General features: G+C 56.5%; 5 protein-coding genes across 5 annotated transcripts; 4 read left to right on the top strand and 1 right to left on the bottom strand.

Annotated features, from left to right (window-relative positions):
• Window positions 1-951: 951 nt before the first annotated feature.
• On the top strand, window positions 952-4,467 carry WHR41_00014 (uncharacterized protein; the record flags this gene model as incomplete). The annotated part of the gene is made up of 1 exon (XM_069368620.1): window positions 952-4,467. One exon carries the CDS (start codon window positions 952-954, stop codon window positions 4,465-4,467), a length of 3,516 nt encoding a protein of 1,171 aa, XP_069234165.1.
• Window positions 4,468-5,219: 752 nt separating this feature from the next.
• On the top strand, window positions 5,220-7,635 carry WHR41_00013 (uncharacterized protein; the record flags this gene model as incomplete). The annotated part of the gene is made up of 2 exons (XM_069368619.1): window positions 5,220-7,055; window positions 7,110-7,635. The coding sequence occupies 2 exons, from the start codon at window positions 5,220-5,222 to the stop codon at window positions 7,533-7,535; spliced, it is 2,262 nt and encodes a 753-aa protein (XP_069234162.1). The 3' UTR covers window positions 7,536-7,635.
• Window positions 7,636-7,653: 18 nt separating this feature from the next.
• On the bottom strand, window positions 7,654-8,355 carry WHR41_00012 (uncharacterized protein; the record flags this gene model as incomplete). The annotated part of the gene is made up of 1 exon (XM_069368618.1): window positions 7,654-8,355. The coding sequence occupies one exon, from the start codon at window positions 8,353-8,355 to the stop codon at window positions 7,654-7,656; it is 702 nt and encodes a 233-aa protein (XP_069234163.1).
• A 465-nt stretch (window positions 8,356-8,820) lies between these two features.
• On the top strand, window positions 8,821-9,924 carry WHR41_00011 (uncharacterized protein; the record flags this gene model as incomplete). Its single annotated transcript, XM_069368617.1, has 1 exon — window positions 8,821-9,924. One exon carries the CDS (start codon window positions 8,821-8,823, stop codon window positions 9,922-9,924), a length of 1,104 nt encoding a protein of 367 aa, XP_069234160.1.
• Window positions 9,925-12,145: 2,221 nt separating this feature from the next.
• Window positions 12,146-13,091, top strand: WHR41_00010 (uncharacterized protein). Its single transcript, XM_069368616.1, has 2 exons — window positions 12,146-12,591; window positions 12,650-13,091. Exons 1-2 carry the CDS (start codon window positions 12,413-12,415, stop codon window positions 12,999-13,001), a joined length of 531 nt encoding a protein of 176 aa, XP_069234161.1. The 5' UTR covers window positions 12,146-12,412; the 3' UTR covers window positions 13,002-13,091.
• Window positions 13,092-13,374: the final 283 nt, after the last annotated feature.

The following is a 13,374-nucleotide window of genomic DNA, read 5'->3' as shown; positions in this document are numbered from 1 at the left end:
CGGTGTTGTAGGCCGACGCGAGAGCTAGGTGGAGGATTAACTGCTATAAAATATATGTATTCAAGAAAATTCATTGGGCCTCCTTCTATCACTTCTTCTGGTTACATGAATGTTTCCTCAAATTGGCCGTTTACACCGGGAGATTGAGAGGTAGGGGCCTGAATGCTAGGGCATAATGTAGTTTCGCTATCTTGCCGATCTTTCTCGTTCGCAAGCTTGAGGGTCTTGTCCTAAGATGTCGGTAGAAATCTCGTATGACAGCAAAAAGCGTCGCTTCTTGGTAATAGTGGTGTATATTTTGGACAGCATCCTGACTTTTGGAATTAGCCCTGTTTCTGTTGGCGACCATGGGCCATGATTCTTGAAGGAGCTGCCAGCATGTGGCCACTTTTATTAATCGAGAGGTGTCTTGGTGTGTACTTTTACATCCGTTTGACATTCCAGCAGCTTAGGGTTCAACGATACGATCATGCATGCTACTAGCAAGTATAAGAGATATATAATAAGCTGCGATGATACAATGATATTCGACAGAATGTCGAACTTTAAAGCAGCAAATGGTGATTACAAGTAGCAGCATGAGTCGAATGTCATAATGCGGTTGGGGCTATTCGGGTTAGGGTTGGGGTTATACTCCCAGCGCACCTCAAGACGGGACCCCAAGATTATTCGATATCCGAACCATCCAAGATACAACTATGTCTCTCGCGATAACGTGATCTCTTGACAGGAGAAGTATTGGGGGGACGTGAGTTCGTACCATCGCTCCTGCAGAGTGCGGGCAATCACCCTTCAGCGTGCCAAGACGACGTCCGAAGCCCGACTTCGACCTTGATCACTTTGCGGGCCTACGGACTTGCCGGCGCAACACAGATACAATGGGGCCCGGTGGCGGCCGCTGAACATCGATACCACACCAGAGACTACCGAGCACATCACACAACATCCCTCATGGGCTTCAATATGGCCCGCGACGCAGACGACCCGGCGAAAGCGGCGAAGGCGCACAGCGTCTTCGTCCGTCTGGTTCTCCCGCCCTACGCAATCCACTTCAAGGCGCCCAAGTACATGAAGGAAAGCACGCTGGAGCTTCTGGACAAGAAGGTCTGCAAGGAGACGCTGAGGGGCACGGCGCAGAACCCTGCGATCAGGGAAGCCATCGGCACGGATCCGAAGTTCTGGTCGGAGCTCGTCGCGCTCTTCAAGGCTGCTATTACCAGTCTTGAACGGAGGAGCTTCTCCATCTGGGATCCGACCAGTGTCGACTATGAAAGCACGAGCGGCGCGCTGATTGCGAGCCACTACCCTGGGCTGTGGAAAGATCTGGAAAGGCTGAACGATCTGATCTCTATTAGTCGCAATGTGCTCACCGTGGGCGACCGAGCGCAGGATCTCGCGGCCGAGCACAGCGTGGAACAGGAGGTGTTCAAGCTGGTGAATTGCGCTGTCAGGGTGACGGCGCGGGGGTATGACGGCGACGCAGGAACAGGCGAGGAGGAAAAGTGGCAGTGGATCGTGAACGCGTATAAGAAGTTGCTCATCACGAGCTTGCAGTTCCTCAACAACATGGTGGCACAAAATGAGCGACGGAAGCTTATGCTCTGGGTGAGCTTGTTCGACAGCACTTCTGAGACTGTCCTTGCGCCTGAGGATATACCCGACACGACTTCGACTGGTCTGAAGGATATTCCCTCGAACCCCACCAGAGAGCCCGAACCCCCTGTCACCAAGCGTCACATGCTGATGGCTTATGGCACAAATGGCGAGGAAACGCTTACGCTGGAAGGCGCTGTGCCGCTCATGAAAGATGACTGGAAACCCATGCCTGAAGAGGTGGAAGAAGGCAGGAAAACCATGACGCCGAACGGATACGTGCTTTTCGTCAAGAGGAATCTCGACTTTTGCGTGGAGGAGTACCTAGACACATATCAGCGGGATCCTACATACGCAGAAGTGCATTTGGACATGCCGCGGAGATGGATGGAGCTGGACCCCCCTGCAAAGATGCACTATCAGCGAAAGTACGAAGATGCTCAGGAGAAATATCTGGCAGACGTTAAGGTCTTCGAGGCGAAACTTGCACTGGCAGCCGAGAAGCAGCGCGCTGCAGCCCGAGCTGCTGACAACTCCCAACACAGCAAAACTGCAGAAAGGCGGATAGCTCAACTAGAGGAGGTGCTGTCAGAGCGCTATAAAGGCGAGACGCCGAGCGTTGCACCCATTGAACCTGGTGTCTACGAGAACGATGGGTCGCTAAACTGGACTGAGCAGGGTGCTCAACCCCGGCCCATCAACCATGACGATCTGAAAATGCTATTCACTGCGGATGCTGGTACTAAGATACTGGAGTCTGGGAAATCGGAGCTCATGAAGCGACTGGAAGGGTACGAACCACCACCGCCGCCTGATCCTAATCTTCCAGCCAGCAGGCACCCGGATGGCCTCAATACCAGACCGCAACAGACGGATATGGTCGGCAATCCGATCGAACGCACGCGTACCATGAGTCGTAGCCCTCCACGTCTTCACCCTTCCGACCCTCGCCTTCCGCCTAGTCAGCCAAAACCGCGCTTGAGGAGCGCGCTCTTGGACTCCGAGACATTCGATGAGGAGAGCTTGACCTCCGAAAGCGAGCAAGAGGAGGAAGAGGAAGAGGAAGAATCAGAGGAGGAAGCTGACGAAGAAGAAGAGTACCCTGGGTCGACTGAAGACGGTCGAGGCTTGCTCACCGATGTGCCCCTCATCCTGGGTCCCAGTGAGATCGAGGTCCTGCCGATGATCGTCATGAGCGGCATTGTGCCACCCGCAAATCAGCTGGCGCAATGCAAGTCACAGCAAGAGCGCAACGCTCTGATTAACATGCATACCGTGAGATGCCACTTGCTCCTAGCTCAGGACAATGGTCGCAATCTACTTCGAGAACTCTTGATCTTTGTCGCAGCATGGGACCTCAGAGAAGAAGAGCTCTACTTCAAATTCATGGTTAAGATCATGGAGGCCATCCTGCAGAACGGCCTGATGCCATACGCGTACCACGCCTTCCGTGACCGATCACGGAGCAAGGACATAATATCCCCTGCTCAGGCCGTCATCATGAAGCTTCTGACCAACATTTTCCGCGCCCGAAGCGAGGGCAACAAGGCTGCCGCTGCTGCTGACCTGTCAACGCCGGTGCCGATGGTCGACGTCGAAACGCTTCTCACCCTGCGTTCGGGCACGCCGCTGCCGCCGAACGTGCCGCAGAGGGTCGATCTGCACATCCTTAACTTCATCTTTACGGAGTTCCGTCAGCACATCATCCCGCAGACTTGCGCGCTTATCTTCCTACAAGGGCAGATTCACATGGGCCGCGCCTCGCCTGAAGACTTTCCGCTTAATCTGTGGGACATGGAACGCATGTATGAGGGCGTCTATCAGTACCTGGAGTTCTTCGCGGTTCTTACGGAGGAAGGCGTGTGGAAGGAGATCCTGGGCGGATGGGAGATCGCGTCTGAGCTGGTCACGCTCCTGCGCGAGCTGGAGGGAGGCATTCCTAAGATGGGCGCTGCCAACATGATGCAGCCCATCCCAACCAGGCGGGTCAGCGCGCCAGCAGGTCAGATCCCGCAGAGGGCCTCGTCTGCAGACGCACGTGTGCCCAGTCAGCCCGCGCAGAGTCCAGCTCCCGTTGCGGTGGAAAGGCCGTTTGACGTCGACGTCCCTGACCCGACGCTGCCACCTCTTCCCCTGCCGGTGCCGCCGCCACAGCCGCAGTCTCAGATCTTCGAGGCGGAGACGCCGCTCGCGTACCCCGAGGATGCTCAAGATGAGCCTTCGGACTTCGAATGGCGCAACCTCAAGAAGCTTACTGTGCTCGTATTGTCGTCACTGATCTGGAAGAACCGGATGGTGCAGGATCAGGTCCGCGAGTACGGCGGGCTGGAGGCTCTCGTCGGCTGCTGCAGGCACGACGAGCACAACCCTTACATCCGCGAGCACGCCATCATGTGTCTGCGATTCGCGGTCGAAGGGTGCGAGGAGAACGCCAACGTGATTAAGAAGATGGCAGGCGTGAGACATCTCCAAGGCGGCGCCGTCACTCTCGGCGCCATCGAAGACGTGCCCCGCGAAGTCCTCGACACTAACGGCTACGAGACGTTCATGGACGGCAGAGGCCAAGTGGGCTTGCGGCGCAAGGAGCCCGCGAACGTTCACGGAACCTCGGCGTTCGGCTCGAACAGCGGCTTCCCTTCTGCTTCTGCAGTGGCGACAGGCGCAGGGGTCAGCAAGCCACGGCTGCCGGCGACGACGAAGACGACTGCAGAGAAGGCGGCCGAGCTCATGCAGAACGCTCTGCGAGACCTGCCGCTGGGCGACAAGCTGGTCACGGACAAGCAGAAGGCCGAGGCGCTGGCGAAGCTGGACAGGGCGTTCGAGAGCACGGAGAGGGTGCTGGGCGGTGTGAAGGGCGTCGGGAGAGGCAAGTGAGGCCGGACCCTTGTAGGATAAGTCGGTGCACTCTGACGTGCGTGCTGGAATGATACCTTAGGCCACATGTAGAAATGATACCCACGTTTGCTGTTCAGCCCGGCCTGCGTTTCAGGTTGACCTGGCCTTGCCCGCTTTTGCGCAGCTAACGGCGCGGACGCGTGGAGTGGCGCCGCCTCCCGCAGAACCCCAGACAAGCGAGCAAACGCTTGGAGGCGAGCTGCTAATCTAGACTTCACTGCCTGTTCTGGCTGCTCTGGCTGTTTCTGCTCTACAATACGAAGAACAATCGCAGCTGATAGCGCTTTCTTCGTATGCGCTGTCAGAGCTACTCTTGTGCCTGCACACGCAGTGCATTGTAGCACATTGTTACCTACTGCGGTGAAGCTCAACATCTGCAGGCACCGGCCAATCGCCTGCGCTCCCGCGCAGCCATTGGGCGCCACATGCCGGCGCCAGGAGGGGCGCGCGCGCGCCGCGAAACATATGAAAAACGGCGTGGCCAGACGCGTCCAAGCGCAAGGCGTGGACATGCCTTGACGATGGCTTCCTTCAATATCCCAAGCACGTCGATTCTCGTGCTTCTTCATACCATCCCCAGCATTGCTGCGTTTTGCATCTGTGGGACCGCGCTCACTCTTTTGCCGGTCTCTCTTTCCTCCTTCCCTGTCGTTGCGTTTGCTTGAGCACAGAACAATTACTGCCCTTCACATCTCAGCAGTAGCCCGGCGCTACTCCAATACTCACTCGCCATGTCGTTCCTTGCCTCTTCTAACCCCAGCACGCCTTCAACCGGCGCCAAGTCCATCCTCCTCGCCGACCTCGAGTCCGGCGGCAAGAAGGCCAATGTGACCGTCACCTCCATGGACTCGCCCAGCGAGCGTCCCGTCCTGGGCCGCAGAAAGACGACCCACAGCAACATGGACGCCGCCGCGAAGGCCAAACCCTACGAGGAGGAAGAAGACACGCTGACGAAGGTCGGCAACTTCCTCTGGAAGATCCACAGCACCAATATCCTCACCCGCTACGCCCTGTACATCCTCCCGGTCGCGGCACTGCTGGCGGTGCCGATCATCCTCGTCCGCACGGTCTGGAAGAACCACAAGGTCGGCGAAGTCAGACTGCTTGGTATCTTTGTCTGGGTCGAGGTGCTCTGGGTCGCGCTTTGGGTCTGCAAGCTGCTCGCCAAAGCTGTGCCGTTCGTCTTTCAAGCTGCTTGCGGTCTGATCAGCACGGGCGTCAGGAAGTACTCGCTTGTGCTCGCTGCTCTGGAAGTCCCGATCTCGCTTCTCTTCTGGGCCATCGTCGCGTTCGCCACCACGGGCGTCATTTGCACTTTCGGCGACACCTGCAACACCACTTGGCTGAGGAACCTCAAGACCGTCTTCAAAGCCGGCATAATTGTCGCCGCCATCTTCCTCGCGGAGAAGACCCTCATCCAGCTCATTAGCATCAACTACCATCGAAAGCAGTACAATGAGAAGATCAAGGAGAACAAGAAGCTGATCCGGCTGCTTGACCTATTGTACGACGCTTCCCGCCTCCTGTTCCCGGAATACTGCAGGGAGTTCATGCTCGAAGATGCTGAGATTCAGGGCAACACTCTGCACGAGGTCCGAGAGGCGATGGCGAAAGCTGGCGTTGGTACCAAGATCTTCAACGATATGGGTCGCGCGCGCGACAAGGTGACCGCTGCTTTTGGTGTCATGGCTTCGGATATTACTGGAAAGGAAGTTTTCAGCACTACAAGCGCGCATTCTGTCGTCGTCGAGGCGTTGGAGACGGAGCGTGGCTCCAAGGCTCTTGCGCGCAGACTCTGGCTTTCTTTCGTCGGTGATAGTAGAGACGTTCTCCTGAAGAATGACTTGCTTGAGGTTCGCGGTACGAACAGAGCCAGCGAGGCGGAGGTCATCTTTGCAGCTCTCGATCGCGATGGCAACGGCGACGTCAGCATGGAAGAAATGACAATGCTCGTCGTCGGCCTCGGCGAAGAGCGCAAGAACAGAGCCACCAGCATGCAAGATATCAGCCACGCCATCGGCGTTCTCGACAAGATCCTCAGCTTCATGGTCCTGATCGCCATCGCTCTCATCTACGCCACCTTCTTCAGCGAGGCCTTCGCCAGCAGAGCCACTCAACTCTGGACGACTTTCACCGGTCTCGCCTTCGCCATCGGCGGCACCGTCACCGAGTTCCTCGCCTGCATCATCTTCCTCTTTGTCAAGCACCCTTACGACGTCGGCGACCGCGTCGACATCAAGGACGTCCAGCTCGTCGTCGAGCGCATCTCGCTCATGTACTCCGTCTTCCGCCGCATCGACTCCGACAAGACCGTGCAGATCCCGCACAACATCGCAAACACCCTCTGGATCGAGAACGTGTCGCGCAGCAGGTCGATGAAGGAGCAGTACAATTTCAGCGTTTGCGCTGCGACGAGCAATGCGGATATCCTGACGCTGAGGGGAGAGCTGGAGAAGTTCGTGCAGGCGCCGGAGAATAAGCGCGATTTCCAGAATGAGATTGACGTTGAGTTGATCAGTCTGGGCGATATGAAGCAGCTTGATTTGAGGGTTGAGATCAAGCACAAGGTGAGAGAATATGTGAAGCCATCTCCAAGAGATGCAACCGCTAACATCAAGCAGTCCAACTTCGCCAACGAGCACCTTCGCCAGATCCGCCGCAACAAGTTCATGTGCGAACTGCTAGCGACCATGCGCCGCATTCCCATTGACCCGCCGGGCGGCAACGACGCAGCCGTCGGCAGCTCTGAGAACCCTACGTACAGCGTCACCGTTTCCGACACCGAAGCCGCCGGGTTCCGCAACGCTCGCAAGGAGGAGCTGGACGGCAAGCGTCTCTATCCCGAAGACACCACTTTCTCGCCATCTGTGCCGGAAGGCATCAGCAGCGCTTGGGAGGCTTTCACGCCTGCTGCGGCGACTGGCGTAACGGGACGTCGCGGACAGGGTGCTAGCGGCATACGTCCCAGCCAGGACAGCATGAGGATTTCGCAAGAGTCGAGGAGGATGGGCGCGGTAAACACATTCCTTCAGGGCGGTATCAGGTGAACACAAAAAAAAAGCATTCCCTTTTCGGCATTCTGTTTTGAGCGTTCAGCGAGCATTAGGGCAAAACCACACGAAGCATGACCGTCGCACGTCTCGATGATCTTCCATCTCCACCTTTCTATACGCCCTCAACCAGATCCTTGACCATAAACACCGTCCCATTCTCCCCCGCCATCCTCCCCACCTCCCCACTAGCCCCCCCATCCAACACAACCTCCGCCCGCCGAAACCCCATCCGCGCATAAAACCTCGCCGCGCCCTCATTCCGCCCCTCCAGCCCCAAATGCACCCCCCTCGCGCCCCCCGCCCTCAGCGCCCCACACATCTCCTCCACCATCGCCGCCCCCCACCCCTGCCGCTGGTACGCCGGCAAGATGTCGACGTGGAAGTGCGCCCCCCACGTCCCTGCGAGCGGTTCCTCACGGCTGGGAACGTGCAGGTTCAGCAGCTCCTCCGGCGAGTTGAACAGCAGGTCCAGCAGGCTGCTCTCGAAGTCCGCCGGCCGCGGCAGGCCCTGCGCGGCGTAGTCCGGCGGCCGCGCGATGCCCGCCAGGTCGAGGCCCGCGGCGTACTCGCGCTTCCAGCGGGACGCGAAGGCGCGCGTGTCGGGCGTGCCGAGGATGTAGCCTACGGGGGTGTTGGAGGAGTCGACGAGGACGAGGGAGGTGCGGGGTTCGAGGGCGGCGTAGGCGTGGCAGAAGAGGTGGGAGGAGATTGTGGCGGCGGGCTCGGGCTTGAAGGAGGGGCCGGAGGTGGTGCGGAAGATGTGGTCGAGGGCGGCGTGGTCGGTGGGGAGGGAGACGGGGCGGATGGAGGGCATGGTTGGGGTGGTGTGGGTTGGCGTGTCGTGACGGGGGTGTGGGAGTCTTGGAGGTGATGGTGGAGTGTAGGTTGATTTATGGATGGATGATCCGTGGTGAGGATGGGTGGTGGTCTGAGTGTTAGGTCTTGAGTCGTCCCTTATCGTCTGATTGTTTCCTTCGCGAAGGGTCGCTGCGAGTATTGATATTGTTTGATACTCGGGGCTTGATGACTGAGTTTACGATCTTGCTTGTTCCGACCACCAGTTATATCGTCCAAATGTAGATAGACAGCTTTGAACTCCTACTGTTCAGAGCTCTAATCGGAACAACAAGATTTTCTAGAGAAAGACTGCCCTATCGCGGACGATGTTGTTGCAATCGTGTCCGCTAGGCCTCCCAGAATTGCCCCACTTCCTGCACGTTCAGCCAGCACCTGCCTGTCATTCAACTTTCCACTGCTTCGGTGCCAGACAACCTGGCTAATGTCTGCCGGTCAACCAAATCAGCTCTTGCCTCCTGGGCAAGGGTCAAAGGTCGTGGTATATCACCAAACACACCATGGCCCCAATAATGGTCCTCCAGTCTCGCTGCTACCCCTCATCACCAACAACACCGGCGTCACACACGTCATTGTCGCCGCAATCCATCTGAACGAAGGTCCAGGCAACATCACGCTCAACGATGACCACCCTGAGCACGAGAAGTTCGGGCTCTTGTACGGTGAGATGGCATGGCTCCAAGCCAGCGGCGTGAAAGTGCTCGGCATGCTCGGTGGCGCCGCGAAAGGCTCTTACGAGCGCCTGGACGGAGCCGACCACGAGCGCTTCGAGGCACAATACATACCCCTCCGCGATATGTTGCGAAAGCACAGGTTCGACGGTCTTGACCTCGACATCGAAGAACCCATGTCCCTGACAGGCGCAATCCGCCTCATCGACCGCTTACGAGCGGACTTCGGCCCCAGCTTCCTCATCACTCTTGCACCAGTCGCCACAGCTCTCTTACCGAACCAACCTCATCTCTCCGGCCCGATCCAGTATAGTCTGCTGGAGCAGATGCGTGGCTACGAAATCGCTTGGTACAACACCCAATTCTACTGCGGCTGGGGCGACCCCTCGACGACAGCATGGTACGACGCGATCATCGGGCTCGGCTGGCGCGCAGACAAAGTGGTCATGGGGCTTGTCACGAATCCTGCGAATGGCGCTGGCCACGTACCTTGGGCTACTATGGAGAACGTTCTCCGGACGCTACGCACGAAGTATCCGAACTTCGGCGGCGTCATGGGCTGGGAGTATTTCAACGCCTTGCCTGGCGGATCCGACAGGCCGTGGGAGTGGGCGGCGAATATGGGCAGAGTGTTGCGGACGCCGTTGCCTGCGACTGCGCCTCGGCAGCAGGTACCCATACGACCGTATGGTATGGGAGGGCCCGCGCAACAACTGCCGCCCCCCCAGCACCCTTTTCCGGCTGAGAGTGTAAAGACACTGCAGGATTTGGGGTTCAGTCAGCAACAGGCGGTGGCGGCGTTGAATAGCACTGGTGGGAATGTGGAGTATGCTGCCGGGCTCTTGTTCCAGGATTGAGTATCTTGGCTGTCGTGTGTGATTATAGATTTCTGTACTTGTTCGCAAGAGCATCTGATGGAGTTTGCAATTTTGGTACGGCATCTACAATTGAATCCATCACATGTGCCTACGTAGTCATGGCGGAAATAGACATTTCAACGGACCATGATCAATCCCGAGCTCATCTCGTTACCTCCGGGCGTGTACCGGTGTCTACGATTCTCGCTTTTCATCAGCATCCTCACTCCGGGGGGAGGCATGACCGGTCGCTCTTTCCGAATCGGGACTGCAATTGAAGTGAAGTGGAGTGAACTCGCAAACCCATTTTGCAACCGAGAAAGGCCGCTGTTTCGAGGCCATCCCAAGCTCAAACCGCTCCCTCTCGACGTGCAGCTACTGGTACACAACTAGATGAGTTATTAGTACACAATAGAACGCCGCTTCCTCATCGAAATACGTATTTCACTTCCGATGTGGTCTAGTGGCTAGGATTTGTCGCTCTCAATCTTCGATTCGATTCGGGATCAGTGCCGACAAGGCCGGGGTTCAATTCCCCGCGTCGGAATATCTTTTGGTCGTTGAATGCAGTCTTGCGGGTGTCGAGATCCGCTGCTAGCTTTTTTCTACCGTTGTCATATTTTGACCGAAGACTCTGTGGCCTCTGGAGCTGTGGGTGAAGGGCCTTGGAGTGACTATGGGTTGGGTTCATTTCTGGTTGAAGGCAAGGCAGGGAGAACGTGGTTTCATAATGTTACTGCATACACCGAAATAATCCATCACACGTAACGACATTAAACAATGATTGCCCAGAATGCAAAACCCCCATCAGTCGTCATAGACCACAGTCCTTCGTCTACCCCTTGAATCAGTGTAGGTGACCTTCTTTGTGACTCCGTTTTCGTCCTTTTCCACGACCTCATCAGTGTCCTTAGACGATGTTCCCGAGGAAACAGCAGAGTCATTTCTCGAATGCTTACTGGAAGTCTCATCGCTCGTCTTTACGACCACTTCAGTGCCCAAGGGCCTCACGTTAGAGTTCCTGTCGACGTAATACTTCCTCGTCTCGCTGTACCTCCGCCTCTCCACATCATCGTCGCTACAATCCTTCCATTGAATCCGCTTCGTGTCGCTGCACCTCCGACGAGGAGGGCCACACTCAGGATACTCCGTCTTCATAGTCTTGCCGTAGCAGTCGACCCAGGTAATTTTCCAGACGTAGCCGCAGCTGTCTCTGACGACGTACTTCTTCCAGACGCACTTGCGTGTTGCCTCGGAGCTCGAACAGTCACATTTCCAGTGGTGGTGGTGGGGCCGCTTTGGATACACAGTCCTGATGACTTTGCCGCAAGAGTCTTCGTAGACTATTCTGATGATGTTGCCGTAGCCATCGCGGTAGGTGATCTTGCGCTCAACACAGTATTTCCGGTCGTCATCGTCGGAGCGACAGATTTTCTCGTCGTTAGAATAGGACCGGTAACGCGTCCGACGGATGACGATATCGGTATCGTTCCTACCCCGCGACCTGTCATCGTGGTGCTTGATCAGAGATCCGCTCCCATCATAGGGCTTGCGTGCAGGCGTAACGTAAGCGTCGACTTGGGCCATCTTGCGGTGAAGAGAGCTGGAGGTTGGGCGGTGGGCTGGGGAGTGCGGATCAAGGGCCGGAACAGGACGTCAAACTCATTAGATACCTACTTTGTTCAGTCTATCCCACGGTGACATTGGCACCGCCCGCAGCTCGACGTCAGGAATGGAGCGTTCTGGGGCTATGTGGCGCGCTGCATGTAAGACAGGAGCCAGAAAAGTGAACGGCAGCGTGCTCGTACAAGCAGAAGTGAGATGGCCGCATGTGGGAGAAGAACGGTTCTCCCCACGCGCGCCGTTGGGAACTGACCTCATAGTTTGGTGGCCTTGGTGTGGTGAGACAATGTCGACCGCGGGTGGGCTGGAGGTGTCTGAGACATTGACGTGCCCCGCTTGCGAAAGCAGAGAGCGACGAAGGCATCTTCGGGCTTCCGCGCACGTTGTTTTCTGGAGAATCCGTACAACTAACATTGATAACGCTGTGGCGTCGCAAAGATGCAGGTACTATCGAAAAACAAGCGATTCCCCAGTCTGGAAATAGTAGCAAACCAAGAAGATATACATCCGCTAGGCACGGAACCTTAACTTTGATCACCAGCTCCGAGCTATCGCGGGACAGATCGTACCAGCCACTGACTCTCATTGCTGAATCCCCAGCATTGTAGCTCGAATGCTGGAGATAGACTGCGTCGGACATTGAGTGTGATACCGCTCCTTCTGCACACTTCGACTACACTCCCATCTACCGATAACAGGGCTCCTGAACTTGATGAGAAGCCAAATCCGACAGGAAAAACACCGGACGACGCCTTCCTATTCCACTTTCCGAAGCTCAACCGCTTGAACCTCGAACCGGCACTCCCGGAATCAGGTGGCCTGACGCCAGATACCACTTTTCGACCACCAGCACAACGCCACGACCATGGCACGCTCAGAAGTCTCGACGAGCTTTCAGCGGGTGATAGTGCGGCATGCCTATCGCTGGCCAGAAACCACGCTGTATGCGTGGGCAATTTTCATGATCATAGCAGGGCTGTATCTCATTACGAACTTCGCCACGATGGCCAACCAGCAAAGTACGCTGGGCCTAGGGACGCCCTGGTAAGCCGCAGCTGTTTGTTGGTGATCTTGGCAACTGCTGACATCTCACTCCGTGCAGGATCATTCCCTACGGCATTACGGTCGGAGCTCTGACAGAAGCTTTTGTCTGGGTGATTCTGCTTCTGGCGTTCTCACGCCGTCTCTTCCCTGGCCTTGTGATGCTAAAGGCGTTCATCATGTTCGTACTTTACCTCACGGGGCTGATCGGGACGGCTATCCAGCTGTTTGGGCCTGTTATCGAGCAATGCGACAGGTCTTCGACGGGGCTGAATCTCGACGCATTGCTTTGGCTACTGCAGCGACAGACCTGTGAGGACTGGTATGTCGTCTTTGGGTTTTGGGTGGCAGGTGCAATTTTTGAGGTTTGGATATTGATCGTGGCGAGGAAGGTCCTTGTGCTTGCCAACTAAGTCTCCAAGAAGATGTGCAAGAGAAACGCTCGAGCACCGGGCTGTAGAGTATTTACGTATCCCGATATAATAGAGTCTGCTTTATCAGTATTCATTCCCAGCCGCAGCAGTTGCCCCTGTACGTTGTAGCACAATATACCCAGTATGAGCGGCGGTGGCCTCTGCATCAATTGCGAGCGATGGCACCATCCTGGTGCGAAGGTCGGACATGGCCTGATTGCTTCGCCTGCACGAACTTCGCATGCACCACACAACGATGTTGACCGTCCCTCGCAGCGACTGCGGCGAAGATTGGCCTCCTGAAAGTTTTCATCGTGCATCGTCCTTCTCCACCTCAACATTCGAATGTAAGCATCGTCTCCTTTCAGCCCTA

This window comes from Cladosporium halotolerans (assembly GCF_011745625.1).
Source record: "Cladosporium halotolerans strain TM138-S3 chromosome Unknown Sca1, whole genome shotgun sequence".
Lineage (NCBI taxonomy): Eukaryota > Fungi > Ascomycota > Dothideomycetes > Cladosporiales > Cladosporiaceae > Cladosporium > Cladosporium halotolerans.
This window is presented reverse-complemented; position numbering and strand designations above follow the sequence as displayed.

What these genes read in the sequence shown, in the direction of transcription:
- WHR41_00010 (XM_069368616.1), top strand. Translation starts at nt 12,413, where the DNA reads ATGGCACGCTCAGAAGTCTCGACGAGCTTTCAGCGGGTGATAGTGCGG. An exon ending in CTGGGCCTAGGGACGCCCTG is followed by an intron (nt 12,592 to 12,649) that starts GTAAGCCGCAGC and finishes CACTCCGTGCAG; the next exon opens with GATCATTCCCTACGGCATTA.